General features: G+C 52.0%; 2 protein-coding genes across 2 annotated transcripts, besides 3 other annotated features; one reads left to right on the top strand and one right to left on the bottom strand.

Moving 5' to 3' along the window:
- Positions 1-630: 630 nt before the first annotated feature.
- Positions 631-2,781, top strand: FPSE_10716 (uncharacterized protein; the record flags this gene model as incomplete). The annotated part of the gene is made up of 1 exon (XM_009263833.1): positions 631-2,781. The coding sequence occupies one exon, from the start codon at positions 631-633 to the stop codon at positions 2,779-2,781; it is 2,151 nt and encodes a 716-aa protein (XP_009262108.1).
- Positions 2,782-3,481: 700 nt separating this feature from the next.
- On the bottom strand, positions 3,482-26,002 carry FPSE_10715 (uncharacterized protein; the record flags this gene model as incomplete). The annotated part of the gene is made up of 4 exons (XM_009263832.1): positions 3,482-4,942; positions 5,006-7,365; positions 7,417-16,542; positions 16,588-26,002. 4 exons carry the CDS (start codon positions 26,000-26,002, stop codon positions 3,482-3,484), a joined length of 22,362 nt encoding a protein of 7,453 aa, XP_009262107.1.
- Positions 13,130-13,171: a repeat region.
- Positions 13,574-13,611: a microsatellite.
- Positions 15,595-15,631: a microsatellite.
- Positions 26,003-27,070: the final 1,068 nt, after the last annotated feature.

Below are 27,070 nucleotides of genomic sequence, written 5' to 3'. Positions count from 1 at the left end.
ATTGACTGCCTGTCAAAGCAGTGATGCGCCGCTACATACGCTGTGGATGAAGGTACCCTGGAACCGTTAAGTTTAACCTGGACAGGCGTAATTTCGATCCGAGCAAGTGCTATTCATGCAGCTCACAGCATACAACGTAATAAGATGCAGGAAGATGCAGGACACCGCAGCGTATCAACGCGCAGCAAAAGGGGGCTCTGGAGACTGGAGCGGGCTTATGAACACATGGGCTTGTCTTATGTCTGGCCGATAAGATGAGCTGCTCATGGCGGAGCAAGGAGGCGCTAACTTTAGAATAGCAACGCACGACGCATCTTGCACATAAACAGTGGAGTATGGGTCAGGTAGGCCTGAGGCAACCGCACTGGCACTGTCATTTTCCGCTGGAAAGAACCTGGGGTAATCTCTCTTTTCTGGTTGGTCAATAAGCTCCATACGCGCACGGAGCTAAATTCTCAATGTTGAAAGCTCATTGACAAGTCGATTCGATTCAACTTCTATACTTATGACATCAGCCCAATAGCCCGGCACCCACCCGCGGTACAGCTACGATTCGGTTCGGTTCGATACGATATCGCAATGTTGATACGGAGTTGAATGCCGGTGTCTCGACAATACTTCAGGGCTCCAATGCCTCGACGATGCCTTATCCCGCACTGTCGTTCGGGCATACGCCCGGTGCCGACTTCACCAGAAGGCATTTGGGTTACCAATGCCATGCTGGCTCGAGCAATTGAGCGATTCCATCACGTTTATCCGGTCCCTCGAAGGAGTTTGAGTTCTTGTCCAGGTCCGCTCGAGAGCCGACGCCGCTTAGGCAAGCGACATATGACAGCGATTGTCCCCAACTCTCATGCTTCGCCTTTTCCTTGGTCAATTGACTTACCTATCGATCTCGGCAAATGGACATGGGAGGCTCCAACTCGATCCCAAGATCGGCGGCATAAAAAGGTTGGCTTGTTTGAGCGCTTTCTCAGATCTCTGGAGGATATAGACTGTGCAGAGACCCCATCCGTCACCACTACAGCAGTACCACAAACTGCAGCTCTCTCGCACATAGAACAGGCACTTGTCGAGCTCAGCGAAAGTCTTGACTCATTCGAAGATGTTGGAGATGGAAGAGAATTATACAAAGCATGCGAACCTTACCTTTTAAAGGTGTTGGACATGATCGACGACAAGACGATATCCGCCGACGACCTTATCCTCTCACTCAACCCCTTCGGCGAAACCATCAAGAGCCGCGTTCCGACTAAAGTCCTCGACTATGTGCTCGCGAGACAATGGGTTTCAATCATTCACTGCATTCACGACAACCGGATTCGCCCTGCCAGCGATGTTTTTGGTGGACATTTATGGCATCAATGCCTCAAAACGGCGTTTCAGATGACACCCCAGACTATGACATTCAACTTTCTCGACGAACTATTAAGACTAACTCGGCAGTTTGAAAGAATATCGCTAAATTCTAATGACTACGTTGCTTTGATGCGAGCCCACCTTCTCCTTGAAACATGCCAGACTCAGCAAGAACCTTCACGACCTGTGCCGACTCGGATTTTACGCCGGAATATTTATTTATCTCGGATGTTTGGTATTACGGATTTATCACATATGGACACTTGTCGACAGCTATGTCAGTCTTGCCTCGAGAACAGCACAGATGCCCCAGGGCGACGCGCAATGGCGCACCACTTATTACTTAAACTAGCCACTACCCCTGGCCTCAAGATAAGAGAGTTCGTGGAACTGGTCCAAGGTATCCTCGACACAAGCGAATGGTCCGAATCAGAAGTCTGGCAATTCGCAGCCCTCCGTCTTATGAACCAAAGTCAATGGAAGTTGCGCCCAGAATGCTTGCAAGAATGGTCCGAAACCCCCACGACACTTCATTCTTGGGCGGCGTTGCTCGACTCTGCTTTCCACCGGCACGCAAAAAAACGCAAAGCGAACCTCAGGGCGCTTTCGTTTACCAGTGACGCCTGCGGTCAACTTGGTACATTAATGAAGGCGGTCCGTTTATTGCCAAATCACAATGAGATTGTCTCTGATATGGTGAAAACGGAAGAGGACCCTCATCACGCGCTCACCATCTGGGAATTCTACAATGAAGGGCAGACAAATTCGGATAAATTACCCTGGCATGCATGGGCGCGACACGCAGAGGCCATAGTAACAGATGACGATCTACCTGCCGATCTCATCTGGCGGGTCGCCGAATTCCACCCCCAAAGGTCCTTCAATAAGTTGAGCAATCCCATTAGACAAGGCACAGTCTACACAATGGACTTTCTCGTGGAGATAGGACAGCTTTATATGAGGCGACCTGGTATGTCAACGCGAGCGCGCCTAAGATACATCGAAAAGGCCATCAATTTTGGCAAAGCCTCCAGGCAACCCATGCCTCAGTCTTTGGTGCAGATACTTGCTGAGATTATACTCAAAGATCTCGAGATGGGCAACATGGGTCGCAAGGCACGGCTTCAATATCTGGTCAGCAAGATAGAGCAGTTCTGCGGAAAAGAACAGGCACAGAAGGTTGCGGTCTCAATTGATGGATGGAGATGGACCAACAGAAACCGAATGCCACAAACGCTGCCGATGCCTTCTGCTAGCGTATCAAGCCAACAAAAGCAGCCACGCAGGGAGTCCATGGGGCATTCTTGTGGGCAATCTCACAGGCACACGAAGGACGAGGGGGAGAGGTGTGATTTTGAGTCACGTCTGAAATCTGAACGTCGACAAGCACATACCCCGGCTTTGGCAGGTGCAAGATTTTAGAGATTTGATTGCGCTGTACTGGATATGTATAATATACCCACTTAGAGAAACGAGAAGCAAATCACGACGAACATATAGATAGACATAACAACGACAAGCAGCCACCATCAATAAATGGATGCTCCTGGCGGTCTGATGCCAGACGGCATAAGGACGAATTATGATAGTATATAACAAAATCAAAAGTTACAAAGCCAGATGATGCTCAATAGACACACAATAGTTCACTAGCAGCTGATATAGGATTTCGCTGACAATAAAAACTTTAGAGTAAAATTAAAGATATATGTCCGAGGTGTACTCAAAAAAATCAAGTGAAAACATCGTTCCAAGTGTCATTACAACGGATCTAAGTTCCATGGAAATACAACAGGTACAATAATTTCTCTAGCATCAAGACATCACATGTCATTAGTAAGGGAAGAAAAACGTAACTCATACATAACAGACAAAAGAAAACCCATTCGTCATAACAGGCAGATAAAGCAATGTAATGTGGTGTATCCCAAAACAAAACAAAAATAGCAAAGAAATGATGTCGTTAGATCCCTTTCCCTCCGCTGAAGAACTGCTCATGAAAACAAGAAAAGAAAAACATGAGAAAACCTCGCTGCAGATGCATTTATCCCTGAAATACCAAATCCCAAAAACACCCTGTATCCCTTTCCCATTGGTATCTTCCCATATCCTCATGCTATATCTAATAGTCAACCTCAGTTTGGCCCATCGTCTCAGTCACAAGGCTAATATGACTTCGTGCACCAATAGAGGTACTTCCGCCGTCGCTCGCACCAGGAAACATCCTGGAGCGAGGGACCAGAACCTGGGCTGGGCACACAACGATTTCTTCATCGCCCTTGCCATTGTCGTCTCCTTTCTTGACGACAAGTGGGAACAGGACGACTCTGACAATCGCGCCTTGAGCCTCAAGATCTTCATTCGAGGTGGTAATGCTACCGCTTCGCTCGTTCATCATTGATGCGTTGAATTGGACTGTGGCGGTAAGCTCGCCGTCTGCATCGTACTCGGGTCGCAGAGGCGGCAGCATCATGTATTCAGCTTTCTGCGTACGCATCTCGATCGAGAGACCAACGGCCTCTCTCATGACGCGTCGTAGCTGAGATTGAATTTGATCCTCCAGGTTTGTCGGTGGTGGAAGGATCTTGCATAGCGTCTGGAAGATGGCCTGGACAACGGCCTCTGTATCCAGGTCGCGCTGGCGTTTGAAGTTTTCGCGCTTCGCCAGTAGTGTTAAAGTGACGGCACGCCATTGGCGTACCGCTTCGGGGGGACCGACCTCAGTCAGTAATTTCTCCAACGACTTGAGCTTCTGTCTCTGCTCTCTATCCATACCGAACAGGTAGCGGGTGAAGACGAATTCCCAGATCATGTTCATGGTCATGGACATGAAGATATCACGTCGTTTTACACGATCCCGAAGGTAAACGTCGACGTCAGAGCCATCAAGTACGGCGTTGTCGAGTCGGTCGATTGTTTTCTCGTCATTGATCTCATTTGTCAAGCGACAAGCGCGCATGTCTGAGAATTTAGAGAAACGCAGCACCCACTGTTGAACATGGGAGCAAAGTTGTTGGCAGCGGTGATCAAAGTGATCCTCGTCACGAATGTTGAGGAAGTGGGCGTCATGGGCCTTGGCCTCAAGGATTTGACGTTGCAACTCGCGAATCTTTTCTTTGGCGGAGTCGAGTTGGGCTCGAAGATCGGCAATCTCAGCGTCTTTCTCTTCAAGGGACTGCTCAGTGGTTCCTTTGGAGCGACGGGCCTCTTCCAATTCACGCGCGACAATCGCGTTGCGGCTCTCGAGGTCGGCTACACGGCCTGTGTCTTTATTGGCGAGCTCAGCATTGGCGCTGGCAAGACCGTCGTTAACTTCGCTAAGTCGAGAAACTTCGTTCTGGAGGAACTGTAACGATTGCTTAAGGGTATCGATCTCGGCATCGCGCTCGGCGAGACTGTTGGCAGCGCGTTGGCTCAAACTTGTCTCAGCCATAGCACGGGCATCTGTGAGCATTCGGTTCTCGGCCATTAGCTGCTCAACCCTATTCTCGAGTTCGAGGACCTGCATGCTCTGTCGGCGGCGCATGCTGTGAGGCCGGGTAGGCGATCGAGGCGAGCCGATGCGCCCCTCACCGAAGCCATCCTGCGTAGTGTAAGTACTGGCAAGACTATACATATTATGATGTTGTTGTAGTTGTTAACTTACGTAGATGTCGGCCATGTCCTTGGTGGCACGGGCACGACCCTCATTTGCGACGGGCGTGGAGCTGACAGGCGCTGTTGCGGTACCGGTAGCGGTGTTGTTTTGTTGACGTATAGACCGCAGATCACCGCTCATTCGCTTATCGGCGCGGCGTAGCGGTGGAGTGGGGGTGCCTGACGACCGGTTGGTGCCTGGACTTTCAGGCCTCGAATGAAGCGGCTCTGGGGTTCGACGACGCGAGAGGCTCGTGTTAGAGACAGCCCGGCGGGCTGCGCTTTCGAGGCGAGGAGTCGATCGCCGAACAGGACTTGCATTGTCAGAAAAGCTTCTTCGTCCAGCATATGACGCTGCAGGGTTAGAGTTTGAGTTTGGGTTTGAGTTTGAAGTTGGAGTGGGCGTTCGAGTGGGTGTCGATGTCGATGTCGATGTTGAAGGTCCCGGCCCAGATCTAGATAGCGTTGACGCTAGGCCCGCACCCGCACCCGCTGCAACGGTAGCGCCTACCGGTGTAAGGATTCCATATTGTTTCTTCTTCTCAGGCTCTGGGGTTGGACTTGGTATAGTGGGCTCTCGGAACACTGGCGTGCCGCCTCGAGGAGAGCGACGAAGTCTTCGCTCGGTTTTTGGCTCGGGAGTTTGCATCACCGTACGGTCCAAATTTGGCTGTGGATGCTCCCAGCCATCGGTCTCTATTCCGCTGTCGCGAAACGATTCTGGACTGCGGTGTTTGTTTCGTCTCAAAGTTGGCCTCTCTCCTGTGACACTATCACGTCTGGATTCTTCACTCAGACGCCTGCTCCGTCTCTGAAAACTCGATGCGTCACCAGCAGGGCCGCTGTTTCGTCTGACTTGAGGTGGTGGTGAGTATGTCCCCCTGGTTGGTTCCGTTTCCGCCTCAGGAACCTCGAGGACCGGCTCTAAAAGTCTGCTTGGCGACCTCAGAATATCACTGGTGTCGGATTCCATGACCGGCATAGGCGCGATTGTAGTGCTGTCTTCTCGTAGCAGGCCACCTCGGGGCTCGTCTACGCCAGAGTCACGGCGTAATAGCTTCTGCAGCGACCCTCTTGACAACTGTGAATCGCCGCGGCCGAGAACGGGACTCTCCGCGTCGTCCAAGTCGTCCGGCCGTGATCTTTGTAAAATCTTGTCCTCCTGTCCGAACCTGGCAGGGGCGTCTCTGGTCAGCCCGTGTGGGCTAGCCATTTCATCTTGTCGTTCTGGCTGCTTAGGTTCGGCTGGTGATTGTCTGGCACTCTCAGTGCCTTTTGAGGATTTCAACCTTTTCTCGGGGGTCTTGGTCTTGTTTGTCGAATTTCCAGTAGTTTCTCTTTCCTTGTCCTTGGATTCATTACCGACCATCGCAGCCTCATCTGTCTTCCTATCCATATCGACTTCTCGTACTTCACGGGACACCGATGTCCTTTGATGGGCGTCCTTGGCGGTGTCTATGGTTGGGTTCTTGATGTCGTGCGGGTTGGCCTCGGTTGTCGTTTTTCCATCAGTCGAAGCTCGCTCACCTCGCTCGTCTTGAGTACTCTCTCTCTCTCCTAATCTTCCTTCTCCATAGTTTTGCTCATCCTGCGTCTGTTCCTTCGTGGTCTTGTCACCAGCCTTTTTAGTACCCCATGCAGCGGCTGCAGCTGCCGTAACTCTAGCAAAAATAGATGTTTCGAGCTTGCTTGGTCGTTTATCACCCGCAGCAGCTGTGCTATCTCCAACACCATTTTGAGTCTTCGCTGATCGTTTATCTGTCTCGGTCAAGGTACCTGGCGAACTAACGGGAACAGACTCTGGGGACGACATTGTCTGCTCTGAGCTCTTCCGGCGCTTCTTCTTCTTCTCTTTCGTACTCGCAGTGGGCCTATTAAACCCCAATCGAGCGCTAAGAGTTGTGTCGTTTTTGAAACTCGGTGAAGGGGCTAAAGCAGGTTTCGTCGATCGGTCTTCCGCACTCATATGCTTATTCTGAGGAGACAGGGGAAGCGTTTGGAAGTTCTCCTCGGGTATGATCATACCAGGCTCTTGAGGTATCGCGACAGGGGCAGCTGTCATTGGGGACTCTGTTAAAGCGTCTGGTCCAGATGTGAGGATGTCTGATGCTGGCCTAGGCAAAATTGCTTTCTCAGAAGGCTCGACGATTGTTGCTAGATCAGGTTCAACTGTGGTCTTGCCTTGGGCCGGGGCTGTTACAAGCTGCGATGGTTCCGCTACTGGTGGAGCACTAAGCTTTCTGTCGACTGGAGTGGTGATGGCGCTTTCGATTTCAGTTTCACGCTCAGTCTCCTTTCCTTTCTTCGAACTTGTTGGTGCATCCGGGTTGATCTCGCCCTCAACGTCTTGATCGTTCGCTTCAATGGCAGCTGTTTTCTTCAATTTCCGTGTGTTGTCTGGCGTTGATGGGCGTTGAATACCTCGTGCGTCTGGTTCTGTTGGCTTGCTGGCCCGAGAAGACTCAGTATCTGGTGCGTCAGAGGCCTCAGGCTCAGTTGCAACTTCCTTTTCCAAAGCTAGCTTCTTCGCCTTTTTCTTTTCCTTCTTCGACAGCTTCGAATCTGAACTAGCGTCAATACCCTCTACCTTTGTGGGTATAGCAGAAGGTGACTGGGGATTGATGGGATTGACGGGAGTAGAGCCCGAGGCTTGGCCTTCAGGGATAAATGGCACTGCAGGCTGGGTCATGGGCTCATCAACAGGACTCGCCAGAGGAGGCTCAGTTACCATAGCCAAATCCTTAGCTTGCGTAGAGTTATCAAAGTCCGTGGCAGTATCCCGCCCGCTTTCTAGCATTTTGCTTGGCACAGGGTCTGTCAAAGGCTCTTCAACGATAGACTGAGGTTGCTTGACAGCAGGCGACGCCTGAACGTCTTCGTTTTCGGGCTTTGCATCGCCTTTGGTTGTGGAGCCGATCAGGGAGCTATGCTCGGGTTGCTCAATGTCCTGTTCGTTCATCCTTGACTTTTGGCCTTGCAGACTAGTTTCTTCCCCCCCAAGTTGGAGGAAGTCACCACTCTGGGGTAGATCGGGTGATGGCTGTGTAGAAACCTCGGGTTTTTGTGGCAAAGTAGAAGACTCGAGTGACTCTGTAGCCTGAGGAGCCGGCCCAGAAGCCTGAACAGGTTGCTCCGTATCAGGGTTGCTCTGTACGAGTTGGTCGGGAGCTATTGGGTAAGAGGGCGCGACATTCGGGGCCTCTCTTGTCTGTTTGGCTTCACCCTCGGCTCGCTTCTGCTCTTTCTTTTTGGTTTTCTTGTCCTTCTTTGATAGCTTTCCAGAGGAATCCCCTGTCGTAGCCGTACCCACTGCTTGCCCTACATTCAAGTCATCCTCGACAGCACCAGGGGTTTCGTTAACTATATGAGCAATTCCTGTGGCGTCTGTAGATAAATCCCTAGTGCTATTGTCTGCGGGAGGTTGACCAGTGTCCTTTTCCATGCCATTCTTCCCATCGGTCTTTGAAGCGGGCGAGGGACCACGTTCAACAGTATCTTGCTCCACTAGCTTGACAGGTCTTTTAATTTGATCGAGCTGTTTCGGAGATTCAGGTGTATTGAAAGTGGTTGTCTCTTCGACTGGCTGGATATGCTCAATTAACGCATCATTTGGATTTGAGCGGGCTTTGCTTTTGGGAGACTGTGATGGCCTGTGTTGGGTTTCGTGACTTTGTTCAATTGGGGATGCTGTTCCTGACCCGGGTGTCCCAGTGGGCTCACCTTTTCGCTTCTTCTTCTTGTCCTTCTGGGAGAAGAACGAACTGGCCATGGAGAAGATCGAGCCAGCAATGCCCTCTGACTGTGTTGTGGTCTTGCCTTTGCTGGATCGAACAGGCGACTTGATGGGTTTAGCAACGTCATCGCCAGGTGTCTGCTTTACAATGTCTTCAAATGTGGTTTTTGGCGTGGGAGTTGGCAGTCCTGAGGTGGGCTTCTCTAGGATATTCCTTGGGGAATTGCTCTCATCAGGTTTGGCAGGTTCGTCTTGTGTCTGCTGACCAGAGCGTTCGACCGTTGGTATATCCGCGGGATTCGGCTTATCTTGCTGCTCGTCGAATCTCTGGACAGGCTCCAAGCTTGGGTGACCGTTGTTTGAATCGGTAAGTTCGGCGCTAGCAGCGCTAGAGTTTTTCTTGGACTTCTTTTTGCCTTCAGAAGGCACAACGTTCACATCCAGCTCAGTCTCAACTGATCTTCCTTCAGCATGTGTATCAGGCAGAGAGGCTGTGTTCTCGCGGTCTTCTCCTGTGGTATCTGATGTTGGTTCTCTTTTTTCAATAACAACAGTCTGTTCCGGCTGGGGCTGTGTGGGCTGCGCTTGTTCTACATCTCTGGATGTTGGAGACAGGTCGGTAGGCATTGGAGCGTTAGTGTCATCGATGATGTGGGAGACTTCTTGGTTTTCTTTTTGGCTCTTGCTTTTCTCCAAAGTCTCTCGTGTGTCGAGAGTTGGATAATCGGTGTTGACTGATGGCTGCTCTACTGATGATGGCATCTCATTTGCTGGTTGGCTGGTCATGATACTGTCTGGTTGATCCTGACATTTGTCGTTCTTTTCATGGTCCTGCGTATCCTCCACGGTCCGGCGGGTTTCTTGTGGCACATCATCACTGACTGCATTGTTTGTCTCGCTGCTGCTAGGGGCTTGAGTCTCGGTTTCGCTAAGGTCAGATTTACGACTCTTTCTCTTCTTTTTACTCTTTTTCGGCGAGATGTCTGATGACTCTTCAACCACAATGGTCTCCTGGACAAGAGGCGTCTGATCGACGGGCGCTGAGGACTCCTTGGGGCCCGAGCCAATAACCATATCTTTGTGAGTTTCTGGTACCCCTTCGGTTTCCGTGACTGGGTTTGAAGACGGTAGTTCCAGATCATGAGCCTCTGGGACTTCACTCGTAGGCTGGGGTGTTGTAACTCGGTGATCCAGTTCATGCGATGTTGATGGTTCGGGCTCCATTTCCCTAATCGGCTCGACGAGTGCAATTTCGGTTTCGGTTTCTTGACTGGTGTCATTCTTGGCCGGCGAAGGAACTGGGACTTCTTCTTGTGATTCAGATCCACGCTGGCTTTCTTCGAGCAATGACGGCATTTCAGATTCGCTTGGAGCTTCGACTGCCGGCACTTCCATTGCTGGCACTTGAGTCTCGGGTTTGCGTTCGAGTTCCGCCATCTTCTCATCGTCGGCCTCTGGAGGGGAAACCACATTATCCTTCGCACTTTCTTGCTCATCTGACTTGACTTCAGCGGGTGGGGGCGTCTCTTGCGAAGATGGTGGCTCAGTGGGGATGTTCTTTTCAGCAGGTGTGGCTTGGCCTGTGGGTTCGGCCTGCTCCTTTGTCACGTCGTTGAGATCGTCCTGTGTGTCAACAACATTGTTGTCATCTGGGCTGGAAGAAAGCTTATCAGATGTCTTGTTTGGGGGTTCTTCCTGGTTTTGCTCAGTCTGCGCTTCGATTTCAGTAAGTCCAGTGATCAGCTCTTCTGGTTGAGTGGCGACAGGCTCTGATTCAGTGCCAGCTTCAAGCACCACCTCGCTACCAGGAGTTATAGGTCCGAAAGAATCTTGAATGATTAGGTCAAGGCCCTTCCTTTTCAGCTTTTTCTTAATGTTCTTCTTCTCCTTGGCAGCGAGAGATTGCCAGTCCTCGGTTGTAAACTCATTCTCACCACGTTCCGGCTTTTCAGGCACATTGGTATTAGGGGTGTCTATCAACTCGGTTGGTGGATCCGGCAAGGCATCTGGCAGCGCAGTGGTATCGGGGATAATATCCTCTGTCGTGGATTCGACTTGTGGGAGAATAGTATCTTGAGTCGCCTCTGGTGTCTCCTGAACGTTCGTCTCGCTTGGTACGCTGTCCTCAAACCCCTCCATTTCTGCATCCTCTCTGGGGAGTTGGGCCTTCTCACCGGATTTATCGTCGGTCACTTGCGGATCGCTCTGCGACGTAGAACTCTCAAGAGAATGGTCATCAGAAACCAACTGTTGTTGATTTTCGAGTACAGGCGTGATCGGCTTATCCTTTGTCAGCTCGACGGGTTCCGCCTTTGCCTCGTCATTAGTGGTCTCGTTTGTAATGTCTTGGTTGGCTTCAGTATCTCTTGCTGGGTCTTCCTCTGGCTCGGGAATAGGAATGGCCTCAGTGGTAGGATACGATGAAGTAGCAGTTTCCTCAATTGGTTTTTCCTCTAGAGGCGAGTCCGCAGGGACCACGAGACTGCCTCCAACGGTAGGCTGCGGGAGTTCCTCAAATTGCTTCTCGACATTGCTTTCCACTGACTTGCTCTCCTCCTCTAACATAGGCACAGTCTGGGCATCAGGAATTTGAGTGTCGTCGCTCTCGAGAACATTGGGGGCAACAGACAGAGGGTCCGTTTCCTCGATAGTGACAGAAAGGTCTTGTCCCACTGATTCAGGCCCAGCAGCTTCACTCACAAGTCGGGGACTACTGGGGTTTTTGGGTAGGACTGTCGTAGGAAGGGGGAGGTCTGGCGACGGCTGTAGGTCTAGAGGCGTCTGTTCCTTAGATCCCGTCGCAACATCAGTAGACGGTGTTTGAGTATCACGTTCTGGTGTAGTTCCAACTTGGGCTGCAGGCTCAGAAATGGCTTCTGGCTCAACAGTTTCTGGTTCAGACGACTGTGTAGGGTCTTCAAGTGGCTGCAGGATAGGCTCTTGGGGATCTTGCACCGCCTGTTCAGGAGCGTTTTCATCCACGCTTTCAGCGGGAATATCGGCCAGTGTCTCTTCAAGTGGCTGGTTGATCTCGACTGGCTCTGAAGGTTCCGCTTTCACAGTTGGTGCCTCCGCACTCTTTTCTGCCATGTTTAACGACGAGGACGGGATGTCTTCGGTAGCCACTTCAGGCTGTTCAGGCTTCGCTGAGGCGATAGGCCCTGCTTCCGACTCAACGTGCGAGCGTGAATCTTGAGTTGCCTTGACGGATTCACCGAGCATCTGCGGTGGCTCAGCTGCTTCCTCTACGCGAGAGGAATCTGGCTCCTTCACAACTTGATGCTCAACGGGAAGGTTAGTACTTGAACTCTTGTCAGGGACATCAGTTAAATTGTCTCCAGAATCAACATCCGGCGCAGGAACAATGGTATCCTGTTCGGAAGTTGTCTGTCCATCAGACTGGGGTTGTCTTGTTTGCAAGTCGGCATCAAGTTTGGGCTCGGCATCAGCTCCCTCTGTCGCAGGTTGAATATCGGTATTGTCCAAAGGTTGAATCTCAGTTTTGGACTCGGGTTCAGCTTCAAAATCAGGCTCAATTATAGGTACAGTCTCCTCAATGTCAGGGAGTGGATCATTCATGGTCTCGTAACCAAGCTCTTGCTCTGCCCCAATGGTGGTTTCAGCCGCAGATTCGGCACAAGTTTGAGGGGTTGACTCAGACTCTGTACCAGCTTCAGTCGCAGGTTCCGCTGCCTCGTCTAGTGAGGTTCCGCTTTCCTTTGGCATCTCTGCTTCAACTGAAGATTCCGGGGTAACCAGAGCTCGAGCTTTCTTCAACTTCTTGATTTGTTTCTTCGACAGGCCAGCAAACTCCTCGTCATCTTCCATCTTTTCCTTTCCCAATTCCAATCCCAGACCCGACTCCAGCTTTGTTTCAGGCTCAACGGGGGGATCACGATGAACAGCTTCAGTCTTATCCCCCTGTCGTGGTGTGCCTTCAGAAGATCCTTGGCTCTGGGCCTCATCCACGACGGCGGTGGTTACGCCCTGTCTTACCGGATCCATGATCGTCTCCGGCTGCGTTGGATGATTGGTCTTGAGGTCCTGTACGGATTCAAAATCGCTGTCTTTAGCCTTGTTCTTTTGGTCGGTCTGGGATTGACTGAGGCTAAACCCACCCCGCTCGTCTTCAGGACTAGCTGGTTCTTCACTAGGAAGTTCTCCGGAATCACCGGTGTCTGGCACTTTGGCTTCGTTGGCTGGTGTGATATTCTCGCCCTCCAAAACTATATCTGGCTTGGGAATTTCTTTGGAGTCGGTCTCCTTGGACATCTCGTCACGCGTGACTTTGGGATCTTCGACCGAGCGCTCGGTTGTTACGAGTTCAACCTCAGCTTCACCCTTTTCGGAAGATGCAGTAGGCTCGGGCTCAGGCTCCTTAGATTCTTCTTCAAGTGCAGCCTTCTTCTTATCTGCCTTCTTCTTTTTCTTCTTATCCTTCTTGGACAGTTTTGCAGGGGAATCGGGTTCGTCGACGTTCGGTAGAGGTTGTTCGGTAGGGGGTTGCTCGGGAACAACAGCATCTGGTACTTCAGTAGCCTCGGTGGCTGATGCTGGTTCCTGGCCAGGAGAGACCTCTTCAGGCTTCTCGCCATCAGCTGGCTGTGCCGGCTCATCGTCTGTCGGGAGAATCTCAGGAGCCATGTTCGCTGTTTCAGATCCCAGTGGAAGAGGAGATGCTTCTGCAGTCTCGCCGTCGACTGGCTCTGCTAGGTTAGTTGTACCGGAAGATGCTTCTTGTTCAACATCTTTGGCATCCTCAGAAACCTTAGATATGGATTCAGAAGTCGTCTGAGTTGAGGACTCGGCGTCAGGTTGCTTTTCTGGTTCATCTGTAGATGTGTCCTTCTTCTTCTTCTTCTTATTCTTCTTGCTCTTCTTCTCGGAGGTAGACTCTGATTCAACCTTGTCCAAGGTAGCATCTGAAGGTCCCTCGGCCTGGCTCTCAGCAGTGGTGTTCTCAGTCGAAGGATTTCCGGGGTTGATCAATGAAGACGCTTCGGTTTCTTTTGCATCAGATGACGGTACATCTGTGGCTGTATCCTCGGAGGCTGGGACTTCGGGTATATCTTGAGCGGCAGGAGCCTCTTCAGGAGCAAGTTCCACGTGTGCAGGAGTATCCTCAGTGTTGGCAGCAATTTGATCAAGTTGTTCGGATTCAGGTGCCGATGTGCGCGTATCAGTGTTTTCTGTTCCTAGATTCTGCGATTCCCCGTTCTCGGAAATGGATACTGATTTTCTCTTCTTCTTTTTCTTGGACTTCTTGCTTGCTGGCTCCGTTACCTCGTTGTCGACTGTTGTTTTCTCTTGGGGCTCTGCAGCTGGGGCCGTATCAGTGGCAACCTGGTCGTTCATAGGCTTGTTCTCCGACGGTAAATCTGTCAGAGTTTCTGTGGCCTCGTTCAATGAACCCGCGCCCGCTGTTTCGGCTTCGCCCGATGTTTCTGTTGGCTGGGCTTCACTGCCAGATTGATTCTCAGCAGCTGCGGTCGCCTCATTGGCTGGAGCCGTATCTTGGGGAATATCTATGTCACGAGTTTCCTCTGGCTGAGCTGGTTCGGCGTCCGTTTTGGCAGGTTTCTGGACATTGACATCGGCAGCGAGGGAATCGGTGGGCTCCTGAGCAGCTGGCGGCGTAGCTTCACGGGCAGCTCGTGCCTCTGCCCTTCGAGCCACGCTATCCTCAAGGGCGGTAAGGCGTTTTTGATCTTTCTTGAGGAGACGGCCTCCTCTGCGCGATTGCTTTTCGAGCAATGCTTCGATCTCCGCATTGTCTTTCGCTGTCTCAGTGTCCACTGCTTGGCGCAAAGCTTTGCTCTCTGCTTCTTTGATTTTCATTGCAACTGACCCGGCTTTTGGTGACCCAGCTTTCCATGTCATCGGAGAAATGTCATCTGCAGAGGGCATGGCGACGACATCCCGGCTAGCTTGGGTTGGTTCCTCAGATACTGTTGTATCCACCTGCTTCTCGCTGGAGGAGGGATATTTGTCTTCAGAACCAACTGTTTTGTCGTCGATGCTCTCAGCTTGCGTGGGCTTGTCGTCAGTCTGTGTTCGTTCCGCGACCTCGGGCTGACTTGGTTTGTCATCTTCCTTGGGGGTCTCGACTTGGGGCGATTTAACATCGGAATCTGGCTCCTTGATCTCATCTTTGACCGACTTGGCATCAGTTTGCAATGTCTCTTGTGCATCTGATTCGAGGGGTTTGCCGTCCATCTGTTGTGATTCCTCTGCTTCAGCCTGAGACTTGTCATCAACTTGCGGTAACAGCTGGACCTCGGGAACGGTGGGTATGTCTTCAGCTTGAGCAGCGTCATGGTTGGTCTGATGAGACTCTTGATTTTCAGTCTTCACCAGCTCGCCATCAGTCTGTGACTGGTCGACCTCGGCTTCAGGGAATTTATCGCCGCTCTGGAGCTTGTCTTCTGAGTTGTCGTCGGGCCGGGCCTCAGGTGTATCTTCAGGCTTCTCATTCATGTGCAGCTCTTCTTCAGACCGCATTTGAGTTGGCTCGTTGTCGATTTTGGCCTCTTCTTTTGTCTCACCCTCAACTGGTTTGTCGTCGGCTGACAGTTGGTCCAAAACCTCTGGTTCAATTGATTTCTCAATCTCCGGCTTGGTTTCAGGTTGATCGTCAGCAATTTCGACTTGAGTTGTGTTGTCTGGCTTTACTCCAGGCTCTGTTACACCGAGTTCCTCTGGGGTGTCATGAGAGGCTTCTGCCACCGGTTCCGAGAACGAGGCCTGGTTGTCCGCCTCATTCGACACATGTGTGACTTCCTCAACGGGTGTTTCCTTAATCACTTGGTCTTGTTGAACCGAATCATTTGTCTCGTGCTCGAGAGTCTCGTCCTGGCCGGCTTGGATCTTCTTCTTCTTTTTGTTCTTCTTTGCCTTCTTCTTAGAACCAGACACGTCGTCCTCAATGTTTCCTACAACAGTTTCCTCGGCAGTCTTTGTGTTCTCGACTTCAACGGTCTTGTTTGACTCCTCTTCGGTAGCTAGTTCAGGCTTGGCTTCGGTAGCCTCTGCCGTATCATCTGGTGCTGACTCTAAAGGGTTCGCGTTATTGTCTTTTGTCATCTCCCTAGGTTTATCCTCGGCAGTCTCATCAGGCTTGCCCTCAATAGCTTGTGCTGCGTCGGATATTATCTCAATCGGTGGGTTCTCGACGGATTTCACATCCTCGCTTTCAATTACTCCAGTACGAATCTTGCGTACTGTCTCAGGTGCGATTTCGGCTGATTCGGCTGGTCCATCCTCTGTCTCCGCCACAGGCTGTTCAACGGCTGCAGGTGCATCATTGTTGTCAGGAACGTCGTCGTTCACATGTGTGGCGACATTCTGCGGCTCATCACCCTGCGAAGGCTCCACTTCACTATTCGTTGCCTGCGATTCCTCTACAGGCGCATCCCCTTGAGAGAAAAGTGGCTCGGACATATGAGAATCAGACGAAGTCAGGGGCTTATTAGCAGCAGCCTTGTCACTAACCACTTCGGCGATGGGAACATCAGGCTTTGCCTCGGCGACCTCTGATGTCTCAGCGCTTACAGGGTCGGGCTGGCTCTCACTGCTGGGCTTGGAAGCATCAGGTTGAGCTTGACGCATGCGGTTCTGCGCTCTCGCTTGATCCTGGAATCCCCACATTCTCTTAAAGGCCGATATTCCTGCAGCACCGGGAAGTGCGCGAAGGGCAGAAGGAAAGTAACCTTTTCGATCATTGGTGGAAGGGGATTGATTGCCAGAAGAGGGAGAGTAGGGGACGTCATCCAGATCATCAGGCTCTCGGGTGTTAGGTACTGGTGCAGCGAGCACTGGTTTGTCAACATGAGACTTATTGACTCTCTCGACAGGCTTACCACCATCCTGCTTGGGTATTGACACAACAGGTTTCGATGGTGTAGCTTCGTTGGCCGGGGTGTCATCGATGATATCAGTCTTTGTACCGGCTACCAGGGCGGGTGGTTCGGGCAAATCATATGTTGTCTTCTCGGGTGCGTCAAGAGATTTATCTTGCAAAGTGCTATCCTGAGTCTCAGTTACTGGCTCGTCATCTGTGTTGTTGCCCTTCTTCTTCGGTTTCTTCTTTTTTGACTTGGAAGAAACGGAATCTTCGCCCTGCATTGACTCGTTGGATTGTTCGGGAAGTGGTTCAGCAATGTCAGCAGGCTTATCCTGCTCTTGCTCAATAACATCGGTATTCGCAACAGCGTCTGGCTGAGCCCAGGCATCAAAGGCATCTGCGTCAACGGGATGTTCAACAGGGGCGTCCTGTGGCAGGTCCGCAGAAGGTTGTGAGGGATCCTCCACAACAGCTGAGGATTGTTCGGCGGGTATGTCGACAGGTGCAGCAGTGGGGGTCTCAATAGAAACAACCGGATCAGCCCAAGCATCGAAAGCCGCCTTTTCAGCTTGAGGGGTTGGAGAGGCATCTATGGCTGTATCCTCAGCCGGAACAGCTGTGGGTTCCATAGATGTTGGTTCCTTCGGTGGTTGCTGCGCCTTGCTCTTCTTCTTTCTCTTCTTGCTCTTGGATGGAGACTCAGGCAACTCCTCGACGGCCTTGTCCTCGTATGGGGTGGCATCAGGTGCAGGCTCCGTGACGGTAGGGGCCTCGGCGGCCGATTCAGGTGCAGGCTCATGCTCAGATGCGGGTGCTGCAGGTTCAGTGTGGACTTCCATCTCCTGTACTGTGTTTTCCGTTCCTGGCTGAATGACCAATTCTTTGTTGACTGGCAAAGTATCCTCCTCTGTAGAATGAGACGGTTCCTCAAGCGTTATGTTGGTGGGCTCTTCTCCTTGGGCGGTAGCAGGCTCTTGAACGCCCTCGGCTTCGGAGACGTCAGATGGCTCGGGTGCTGGTGGGGCTAAGATTTCGGTTTCAGCCGTAACCGACTTCAACGCAGAAGATTTGTCCTCCGCAATGGCTTCTTCACTCAGAGTAGGCTGGTTGTCCTTGGTCGAGTCATCAGCAGGAGCTGGAAGATCAAATGAGTCTTGAATAATTGGTTCAAGTCCCTGCTTCTTAAGCTTCTTCTTCATGTTCTTTCTGTCCTTGGCATTCATCTTGTCCCACTCTTCGGTGGTGATCTCATTCACTGCACGCTCAGCCACAGGTTGTTCTGGCTTCGCTTCAGCGATTTCGACAACTTCAGCAGTACCTTCGGCAGGGGCGTCGACAGATGGGGTCGTTTGAGGTTCTACAATAGCATCGGGAGTGAGTGCCATGGAGTTGTTGTTAGCTTCACGAGGAAGGTCCTCCGTCTTCTCTTTCATGTTTCCAGCCCTGGCCTCAGTGACCGAGACATCTTCGACAACCAATTCAGGCTGGGGGATAGTATCTGGCTCATAGCTGGACTTGGGAAGATTGACGATGTTCTTGTCAGCTGATTCAGTCTCTAGCTCATCAGAAGGTTCAAGTGTTTCGGGAACAACATCTGCCAAAGGCTCAGCGAATGGCTCGTCGGTTGGCAGTGGTGGAGATTCAGGAGCGGTTGCAGTAACATCTTCGATAACAGGTTCTGTTGTGAGATCTCGAGAAGGCTCCTCGGCCACAGTTTCAGCAGGAGTAGTTTCCACGACTCGTTCGGTGGACTTGGGCTCTTGAATGTTGTTAAGAGCCTCAGGAACTGTATCCTTGGCTGACGCGGTGCTATCTTCTACAGTGGACTCCTGTGTCTCGGTGCGCTCCTCAACTACAGGCTCCTCCAAAGAAGGCTCTGCGGTTGGCTTGGTGACTGGCTCGACTGGCTCGACTGGCTCGACTGGCTCGACTGGCTTAGGGGTGGTTTCGGCAGCCTTTGCCTTTGCTCGTCTGACTGAGTTGGCAATCAAGGTCATCAAGCGAGTCTTTTCAGCCTTTGTGAGCTTCTTGGCCTTCTTAGACTTGAGAGCAGCCATCTCCTCCTCCTCCTTAGCAACCTCTTCAGCTTCAACCTGTGCAGCAGTCTCAGCTTCGGCGGCAGATTTGGCAGCAGCTTCAGCTCCAGCCGCCTGGAAAGCTGCGGCAGCATCCGTGGCAGCTTGTTCCTCCATTTCTTTGGATGTTGCTTCGTTGAATACAGGTTCGGCACCATACTTGACATTGGCAGGCTTTTCAGAACTGGGCTCAGTGATGGGAGCAGTGAGGGGTTCAGTCGAAGTGTCAATGGCATCTTCCTTTGCCTCCCCGACAAAATGCTCTGTGTTTGATGGCGCATTCAAAGGCTCTTCGACAGTAGGCTCTTCGACAGCGCGCTCTTCAACAATAGACTCACTGACAGCTGGCTCTTCAATGGTAGGTTCACTGACAGGAATGGCGACAGTCTCCTCTGCAGTTTCACCAGCATCAAAAATGTCCTTTGATACCTGTCTGTCTGCCTCATTGGCTATTGTCTCTTCAGTCGCAAGGTCAGTATCGGGCTTGGCATGTGCGGGCTCTTCGGTAGCGAGCTCCTTGACAGGAATGGCAAAAGATTCAGCTGCACTCTTATCAGCAACACCGGCCTCCTTTGCTACCGGCTCCTCAATCTCTTTGGCCACCTCATTTGCAGAGTCGACGTCAGGTTCAGCATGAATACGTTCCTCAACCATATGCTCATTGATAGGAACAGTAAACGGCTCAGCCGCAGTATCAGTGGTATCAGGAATATCCCTGGCGATCTGATCCTCTGTTTGTTCGACTGCTGTCCTTTCGGCAGCGACCTCGACATTAGATGTGACATCAGAAGGCTCATCAGCAACGAGCTCGTTGACGGGGGTAGTGAAAGCCCCAGTTGTAGTTTCGGAAGAATGTTCGTAAGGAGGCTTAGCAGCAAACTCAGAAGTAGGCTCTCTGTCAACGGCAGCTGAAAGTCGTCCGGGAATATCTCCTCTAGGTGAAGTCTGTTCAGAAGGGCCTTCAATAGCATCGGAAAAGTACTCATCGGCAGAGGTAAGATCATCTGTCTTCTCCACAGGTGAGTCGGCACGATTCCTAGCATGAAAAAGGGCAGCAGCAGCTAAACCAGCACTGGCGCCCAAGCCGGCAGGAACGGCAATAGCAGCAGCATCGAAGGGGGGCGGGGTAGAGTGCTCATCACCAGCCATATCCCTACTACCAGACTCAAGAGGAGTTGCCAGAGAAGGCGTAGGGGGGTCAGGGGCTGTAGCGGGCGTGGGTTCTGGGAGTTCAGGCTCTGCCAGGCCAGGGGTTGGCTCGTTGGAAGCGACAGAAGGTGTAAGCTCTGGAAGCATAGGCATGAATTCGGCACGAGGGGTCGTCTGCTGCGATTCGGCGTCAGAGTCCTTTTGCTGCTCAGAGAGAACAGTGTCAACGCGCAGATCAGGCCCAGTATAATCAGGGTTTTCGCCGAAGTAATCATCGTTGTGTTTGAGGAATTCAGATTCGGGTGAGTTCCTCGCGGAAGTCTCGCTGGGCTCACTGGGTGGCAGCGCAGGAAGTACAGATCCTGTTGTGGGTGCGGGGTGTCGTGATTGTTCAAGGAGATATAGAGGCATGAATTCACGGCTGTTGTCCCAAGAGGTAGGTCGAGCTTGTCGTCTTGACATGACGACCGCGTCCGAGTGCGAGATAATAGGGGAGCTAGCCGGAGAAGCTCTGAAGCTCACAGGAGAGGCAGGGTTTGATGATCTGTTACCTAGACGGAGCGCGATGGGAACAGCGGTACGGCTGGGAGACTTGATAGGCGTCTCGAAAATACTGCGGCGGCGCTGCTGAGGCCAAGGCTCTCGGCGGACACCGCGCTCCTCAGGAGGAGTATCGGGTCGACTATCAGGAAGAGGGGGTAGTTCGCCAGAGACAGAAGAGGTTGGGCTAGAAGGTTCACTAGGAGGTAGAGGAAGAAGGTCGCCATATTGGGGGTCAATGGCTGGTTTGATAACACGGGGTATGACCTCAGGGTCAACCAGTTCGAAGCTTCGCACATGGCGTAGCCCATCACCAGAGGCAGAAGGCACTCGGTCTGATGGGGCATCAGCGGCGTTAGAGCGACCAGCATCAGAGGCATAAATATCTGCTGCTGTCGCCAAGCCGACACCCGCGCCAAGGGTGTCGGCATTACCTAAAAAAGAATCCTTCTTGTCCTTGCGTGGTTTGAAGAGGCCGGAAAGGACGCTGGTGCTTGGTCGCTTCTCTGGTGTTCTGCGTTCCTTGTAGTCCTTCTCACGGCGGGATGAGCTAGACGCAACCGACTTAGCATCGTCATCGTCGTATCGAGATGATGCTCGTCGGTGTCCACGCGACTCCGAGACAGTAGAACTTGCATCTCTGTCATCGTAAGACTCGCGCTTGCGGTGTGATGGGCTGTCTCTTGAGTCGTCGTAATCGTCCCCGGCGCCATTTCTTCGCTTGGACTTCTTGCTTCTCTTGCTGCTAGAACTGGCAACAGAGATTTCAGAGGCCGCCATTGACTGGGTGGGTGAGTCATATCCATAGGGGTGGCGCTTCGATTTCTTATGTCTCTCCTCCTCGTCATCGGATCTTCTGTGATGAGACCTATCTCTTGACCTATCTCTGGTTCTATCCCTCGACCTGTCTCTTGTTCTGTCTCTTGAACGATCTTTTGAGCGGTGATCTCTAGAACGGTGGTCCCTTGAGCGGTCTCTAGAACGATCTCTAGATTTGTGATCTCTTGAATGGTCTCTGGATCTGCGGTCGCTTGAACGATGCCTTGAGCGATCCCTCGAACGATCCCTCGACGACTCTCTCCTTGATGATCGTCGATCGTTCGGGTCCAAGGTCGAAGAGTCCTTGTATCTACCTTCATCTCGCGACTCGCGATCTTTCTTGTGTTTTCTTGAGTGTTTGGGAGGATCCTGCTCATCGTCTGATCGGATATCTCGGAGCACAGCGTCTCTGGACGATTGTCGGTGATGAGACGGCTCGGCAGGTGCAGAGACACGAGATCTGTCGCCATCGTAGTAGTAGTCATCGTTCAGCTGTTTGCGTGGCTCCTCTGGAGAATCACTCATATCAGGGCGAACATCGCGAGAAGGTGTATCCCTTGAACCTGAGGCAATGGCACCCAGGGCAAGGGCAGCAGGCACAGCCACCTTGGCAACGTCAGACATACTAATGTCACGGTCGCGGTTTTCGTCCTGAGAAGTGCCCCGGTCATAGTCAGATCTCGGCTCATACGGAGCAGGAGCTGAGACAGTGGAACTCCACTCATCATCAAAGTCACGACTCTTACGATCCTTGCTCTTCTTGCGGGAAATGTCTTCCCATACCGCCTCGCCTACATCACGAGAGGGTGAGGGTTCGGCCCCGGGAGTCTCAATTCTGCCATCGTCTTGGACGACAACAACATCAGACTTTTCTCGCTTGCGCTGCTCTCGTTTGCTGGGCTTTGGACTTTCAGTTTGGTTGTCAGGAAGCGGCACATCTTCAGGCTTGGGTGCATCTGCTCTGATATCACGCTTACTCTCGTAAGGCAGGGGTGTCGTTTCCTGAGGAGTCTCGACCTCTCCAACGACAAATCCTTGCTCGGGCAGAAGCTTTGGAGCATCAATGGGTTCCGGAGCAGCCTCAGCATAAGGTCGTTTATACCAGGCGTTACCGTTTGATCCGCCATGGGAATCACCAGTTGCTTCTTGGACTCCTGGGGGGGAGTCACGTCGGCTGTAGGACGGATCATCAATGACGATATCGGGGTTGAATCCAGTGTCTTTCAATCCAGCAGCAAGGGTGGCGGCAAACTCAAAGTCATCCGCAAAGCGACCGGGCATTTGCTGTGGGCTTGCAGGCTTAGTACCGACAACGGGAGGGAAGCTGTTCATGTCATCAACGTAAAATTCGGCCCGTCGAATGGAAACATCGCTGCTTCCTGCGTCTGAGTATGAGTAACCTCCAGGCATTTCGGTTTGTTTCGGGTCGACTTCGACATCAGGTTCGTTCTGTGGCTCAGCACTACTACCAGCCAGTGCAGCAGCAAGAATACCCCAGCGGCTCGCCTTATTCAGCTTGGGTCGGGACTTCTCGGCAGCCTTCTCGGCAGGGAAATAGTTGTCGTTATCACTCTTCTCAGGGCTGTCGGCATCAAAGCGCTTGGTCTCATTCTCTCCCCAGCTCACAGACTTGGCAGCAGAGACTGGCTCGCTGACAGAGATGATCTCGCCCTTAGGTCCGATACTGAAGTCTTCAGGTTTGTCAACAATCTCAGTGGCCTCTGGCTGCTTTCGCGCCTCAGGGGCAGGTGTATGCTGGCGGCTCACGGCAGGGGTGGGGTAAATCAAGTTCAAAAGTGGGCGCTCTCGCGAAACGTTCCGTCGCGAAGACTTCTTGCCCAGGTTGCGGTACTGATGTTCTTCTCGAGGATGAATCTTGTTGTCGATCTTCACATCTGCGTCGGGGCCTTCATAAATGCTCTTCTCTGGATGTTTGTCCTCCATGGCTGGTGGTGTGACAATAGTGAACGATTCATTCTTGTTCTCTTGCCACTTATCAACCACAGATCGCTCAGGTGAGGCGCTGCGTGATCGCATCTCATCGGAAGCAATTTTTCGGGCAATATTAGTCTCGCGGTAGTATCGATCTGCCTCCTCCTGGACAGCATCTTTACGTCTTCGCGAGGTGTCCCGAGAACTGTCTTCCGAGTGAGTCGCCTTTCGACGCTCTTGTGAACGCTCATTTTCAACTGCTACTGCGGATGCGATTGCAGCCGCTGCTACAGGAATAGTGGCGTGCTTGGCCTCGTCGAGAATCGACCTAGCCTTGTGCTCCTCCTCTTCATACTCATGGCCGTTTCGGGGGTCGCGGCGTTGCGATGCGCCCTGCGACTCTCGGTGGTAGTTTTCGACCATGCGCTGAATCTCGAAGGAGTCGCGGCGGCTGAGTCGAGCGTCGACAGCCGAATCTCTTGGTGGAGAGTCGTCAAAATTGGGCTCGCGCTCAATAGTAACTACATTGGGTGTAAGGGGTCGTCCAGGGGTAGTGCCTTGAGACATGGTAAAAGCGTCGTCTGAAACCTGATATTGGAAAGGATCAATATCTTGGTGTGCAGACTTGGTCGATTCCGTCACAGCCTGATGGCCTGCACCAGTCGCTAGAGGGAGGTCGCGACCATTTCGTGTAGCCTTGCGCTCGCCAGTCCCAACCTGAACCGTCGGCTCACGCTCAAGCTGGAACTCTGGGCCGTACTGTATTCCAAATGGTTTCCCCTCGTTCTGATCAGATTTCGGGGCAACCACTACATCGACATTACTCTTCTCCTTGTTGTCATTTCTATCCTTGGGGGTATCGTCATCATAATATCGTGAAGATTTTCGCTCATTATTATAATTGGGAATAATAGCCTCGGGTTCCATTTCGCGGTATTCACGTTCCCACTTCATGTTTCGTGCACGTTCCTTCTCCAGTTGTTCGTGTCGGTCTGCCTCGTTTTCAGGGTTTTGCGCCCTTTGCTGTGCTCGCAATTTTTGACGCTCAAGCTCTCGAAGCTTTTGCTCTTCAAGTTCCAGAGCTCTCTGGCGGTCCCGGTCAAGTCGGCGTTGATTCTCCCGATCGTCGCGATCACGCTGCTGCTCATCACGATACTCACGGCTATCCTTCTTCGAGGACGCGACCATGGCCACGCCTGCTGCTGCTGCTGCGGCAGCAATGCCACCGACGGCGACTCCACTCCAGTCCTTCTCTTCAGGTTGTTCAGATCGTCGCTGACGATGGTTTCTGCGGTTTGCTTCATCAACCTTCACAGCATCGTAGACCTTTGAAGAAACGGGGGTTTTAGGAACCGGTTGCTGCAAGGGGACCGGGGCGGGTCGGGCTGAAGGATCTTGCTGTGCGATAGGCGTTGAGAACCGCTCTCCATCGTAACGGTTAGGATCAGAATACGTATCTCGCATGTGGATTGGTGTACCGTTTCCGAAATTGCCTGAATCCCGACGGTATGCGACAGCTTCATCATCATTTCGGAATCCACACGGTGTGTTAATTGAGCCTCGCAGCGAGTTGTGGGGTCCAAAAAGACGAGGATCAACAACGGAGCCCCTACTTCCATGCCTCCGATGCTCTGGCGACGAGTCATAGCCGTAACTGGATTGTCTTCGGTGGTCTACCATGCCTGCGGCGGCGGCGCTTCCAGCGGCTGCTGCAGCGCCGAGCGCAGGCTTGATGGACTCTGCAACGGTTCCGTAGGCAAGCTCCGAGTCGGCAGCTGAACCAGCACCATCGCTGCTTGAAGAAGAAGAATAAGAGTCATCTTCGTCTCCGGAAGCATCTTCCCACTCGTCCTCGTCGTCTGAAGATGCGACACGCTGCTTCAAGCCGTTTATCATGCGGCCATTCTTGTCTCTGCCATATTGAGAAGCCATAGCGGCGCCGGCAACGCCAGCTGCGAGTCCCATGGCGGCTGCTTTACCTTTACCCTTACCTGATGCCTTGCGCGCCTGACGCTGCTCATCCTCCTTGGAAAGACGTGCCAGGTTAGACAGCTGCTGGCCGAGAGCCATTATCTCCTCATCGGCGGTCTTTTTCTTCTTGGGGGTCAGTCGCGCAGCACGATCAGACCCTCCAGAGCTACGTCGCCGCCCATGGCTAGGACCAGGGCCGACGCCGGCGGCAGATCCGTAACCCTGGCCAGAAATACGACTTTGACTTCGGGGGCTCAAGGTACGGCTCTTGGGTTGTCGCACATAGCCGTTTCCATAAGCTAAATCAGAGTTCACAGAGGAGGAGGAAGAGTTGCCAAAGTAAAGGACGCGGCGCTTCTTACTCTTCTTTCGGTGGAGACGCTGTTTAACCCGTTCCGATGGCGCCTTGAAAAACGTGCCAAGTAGGCCACCATATTCCTTCGTATCCTTGAATCGTGAAATATCTAGCAGCGACGTTGATGTGTCGCTGGAGGATGAAAAGACACTCGAAGGTGTTTGCGGTCGTTGCGGGTTCTGCTGTTGCAGGGTCTGCTGCTGCTGGTAAGGACTATTATAACCAGGCATCGATTGAGGCGGCGCGCTGTAGTAGGGCTGCTGCTGCTGCTGATACTGGTTCTGGTACGGATACTGATACTGTTGTGGTCGTTGTGGTAATGCCGGATTTTGCTGTGGTGATTGTTGGTACATTTGGAATTGATCCTGTCTTTGCGGATCATACTGTCGTTGCTGCGTTGGTGATTGATACATGGGTGAATAAGGTTGTTGTTGTTGCTGGTATGGCGGTTGCTGACGCGAGTAGGAGGAGCGTGAGTGTGAGTCTCTCTGATCTCCAGCTCTTGGAGTAAGATCGCGATCGCGAGACTCGTACCACCGGCGACGAGAACCAGAGCCCTCGGAATCCCGAGAGCGATCGTCTCGCTGCATTGCGCCGGCTTTACGGGTCTACCGACGTTGCGAATTAGTCAGGTTTGATTAGGTTTTAAGGATGATGTTTTGATGGTGTTTTGATTTCGGGAACGGGAACGAGAATGGGGACCTAAGCTCCAGCCTCCAGGCCTTTCCTTCCTATCATGGAGGGCCCCGTTCCACTAAACAGGCGGTGGCTGGGGTCGCACGTCGTTGGTCGAGTTCCCGATTTTAGGCGGGCCCAAGATTCGATCTATGAGGCCCTTTTGCGCTGAGCTGAGCTGAGGCCTTTGCTTTTGCTTTGCTTTGCAACGTCGAGGTAGGCACGGCGACGCAGATGGTCTGGGCGTCAATCCTGATGCGATCTTCGTAAAGCTTGAATTAGATAGACTACGGGTGTAGGGTATGTGCGGTATAAATGATGATATTAGATAGGCGAGATTCGGTTACGTGGTGGCTAGGTGCGGTTGTAGATGAGATGTACGTTGTAAGAGTTAAAGTGACAAACTCAAGGTTCAACAGCCAAGAGGTAAAAGTGAGCGCGTTGGGACTTTAATTAAAACTGCTGCAGCCTTCGGCATAATTACTTTTAGAGGCCTCATTCAGCCCGCCACACATTGGTTAGTGCCCCCGTCATTATCCACTTCTTTCTCATGTCCATTACATTGCCAGCTGGCAGGCCATCTGTAGTTAGATGAGCAATCACTTTATCACATGCAACCAATCCGAATAGGTCTACCCTGTACAGTTTTAAAAATCAGGATAACTCTTATCTGCAGTGCATGTGTGTGTGTGGTGTGTATTGTATGGAGTAAGATTGTTGGATATTGACACACAATACATTTCATTAACGTGCCTCTATCTGATTCTACCTCGACTGCCGAATATGCCATCATTTTATGGAGGTCAACTGTCTCAGTACTATATTCGCTAGACTGGCAGCCCGCCCGTCCCATCATTACCCGTTCACTAAAACAATGCTTGGGGTTTATGCACACTTGAATGACTCGGCGAGAGTTGCCTTTACTTATATTTTTCAAATCATCATGTTTATTTGCATCTTTTAACTTGCTGGCTTGCACCTCC

Source organism: Fusarium pseudograminearum, chromosome 1, assembly GCF_000303195.2.
Source record: "Fusarium pseudograminearum CS3096 chromosome 1, whole genome shotgun sequence".
In the NCBI taxonomy this organism is placed as follows: domain Eukaryota; kingdom Fungi; phylum Ascomycota; class Sordariomycetes; order Hypocreales; family Nectriaceae; genus Fusarium; species Fusarium pseudograminearum.
The sequence above is the reverse complement of the archived record's forward strand: the minus strand, read 5'-3'. Positions and strand labels throughout refer to the sequence as shown.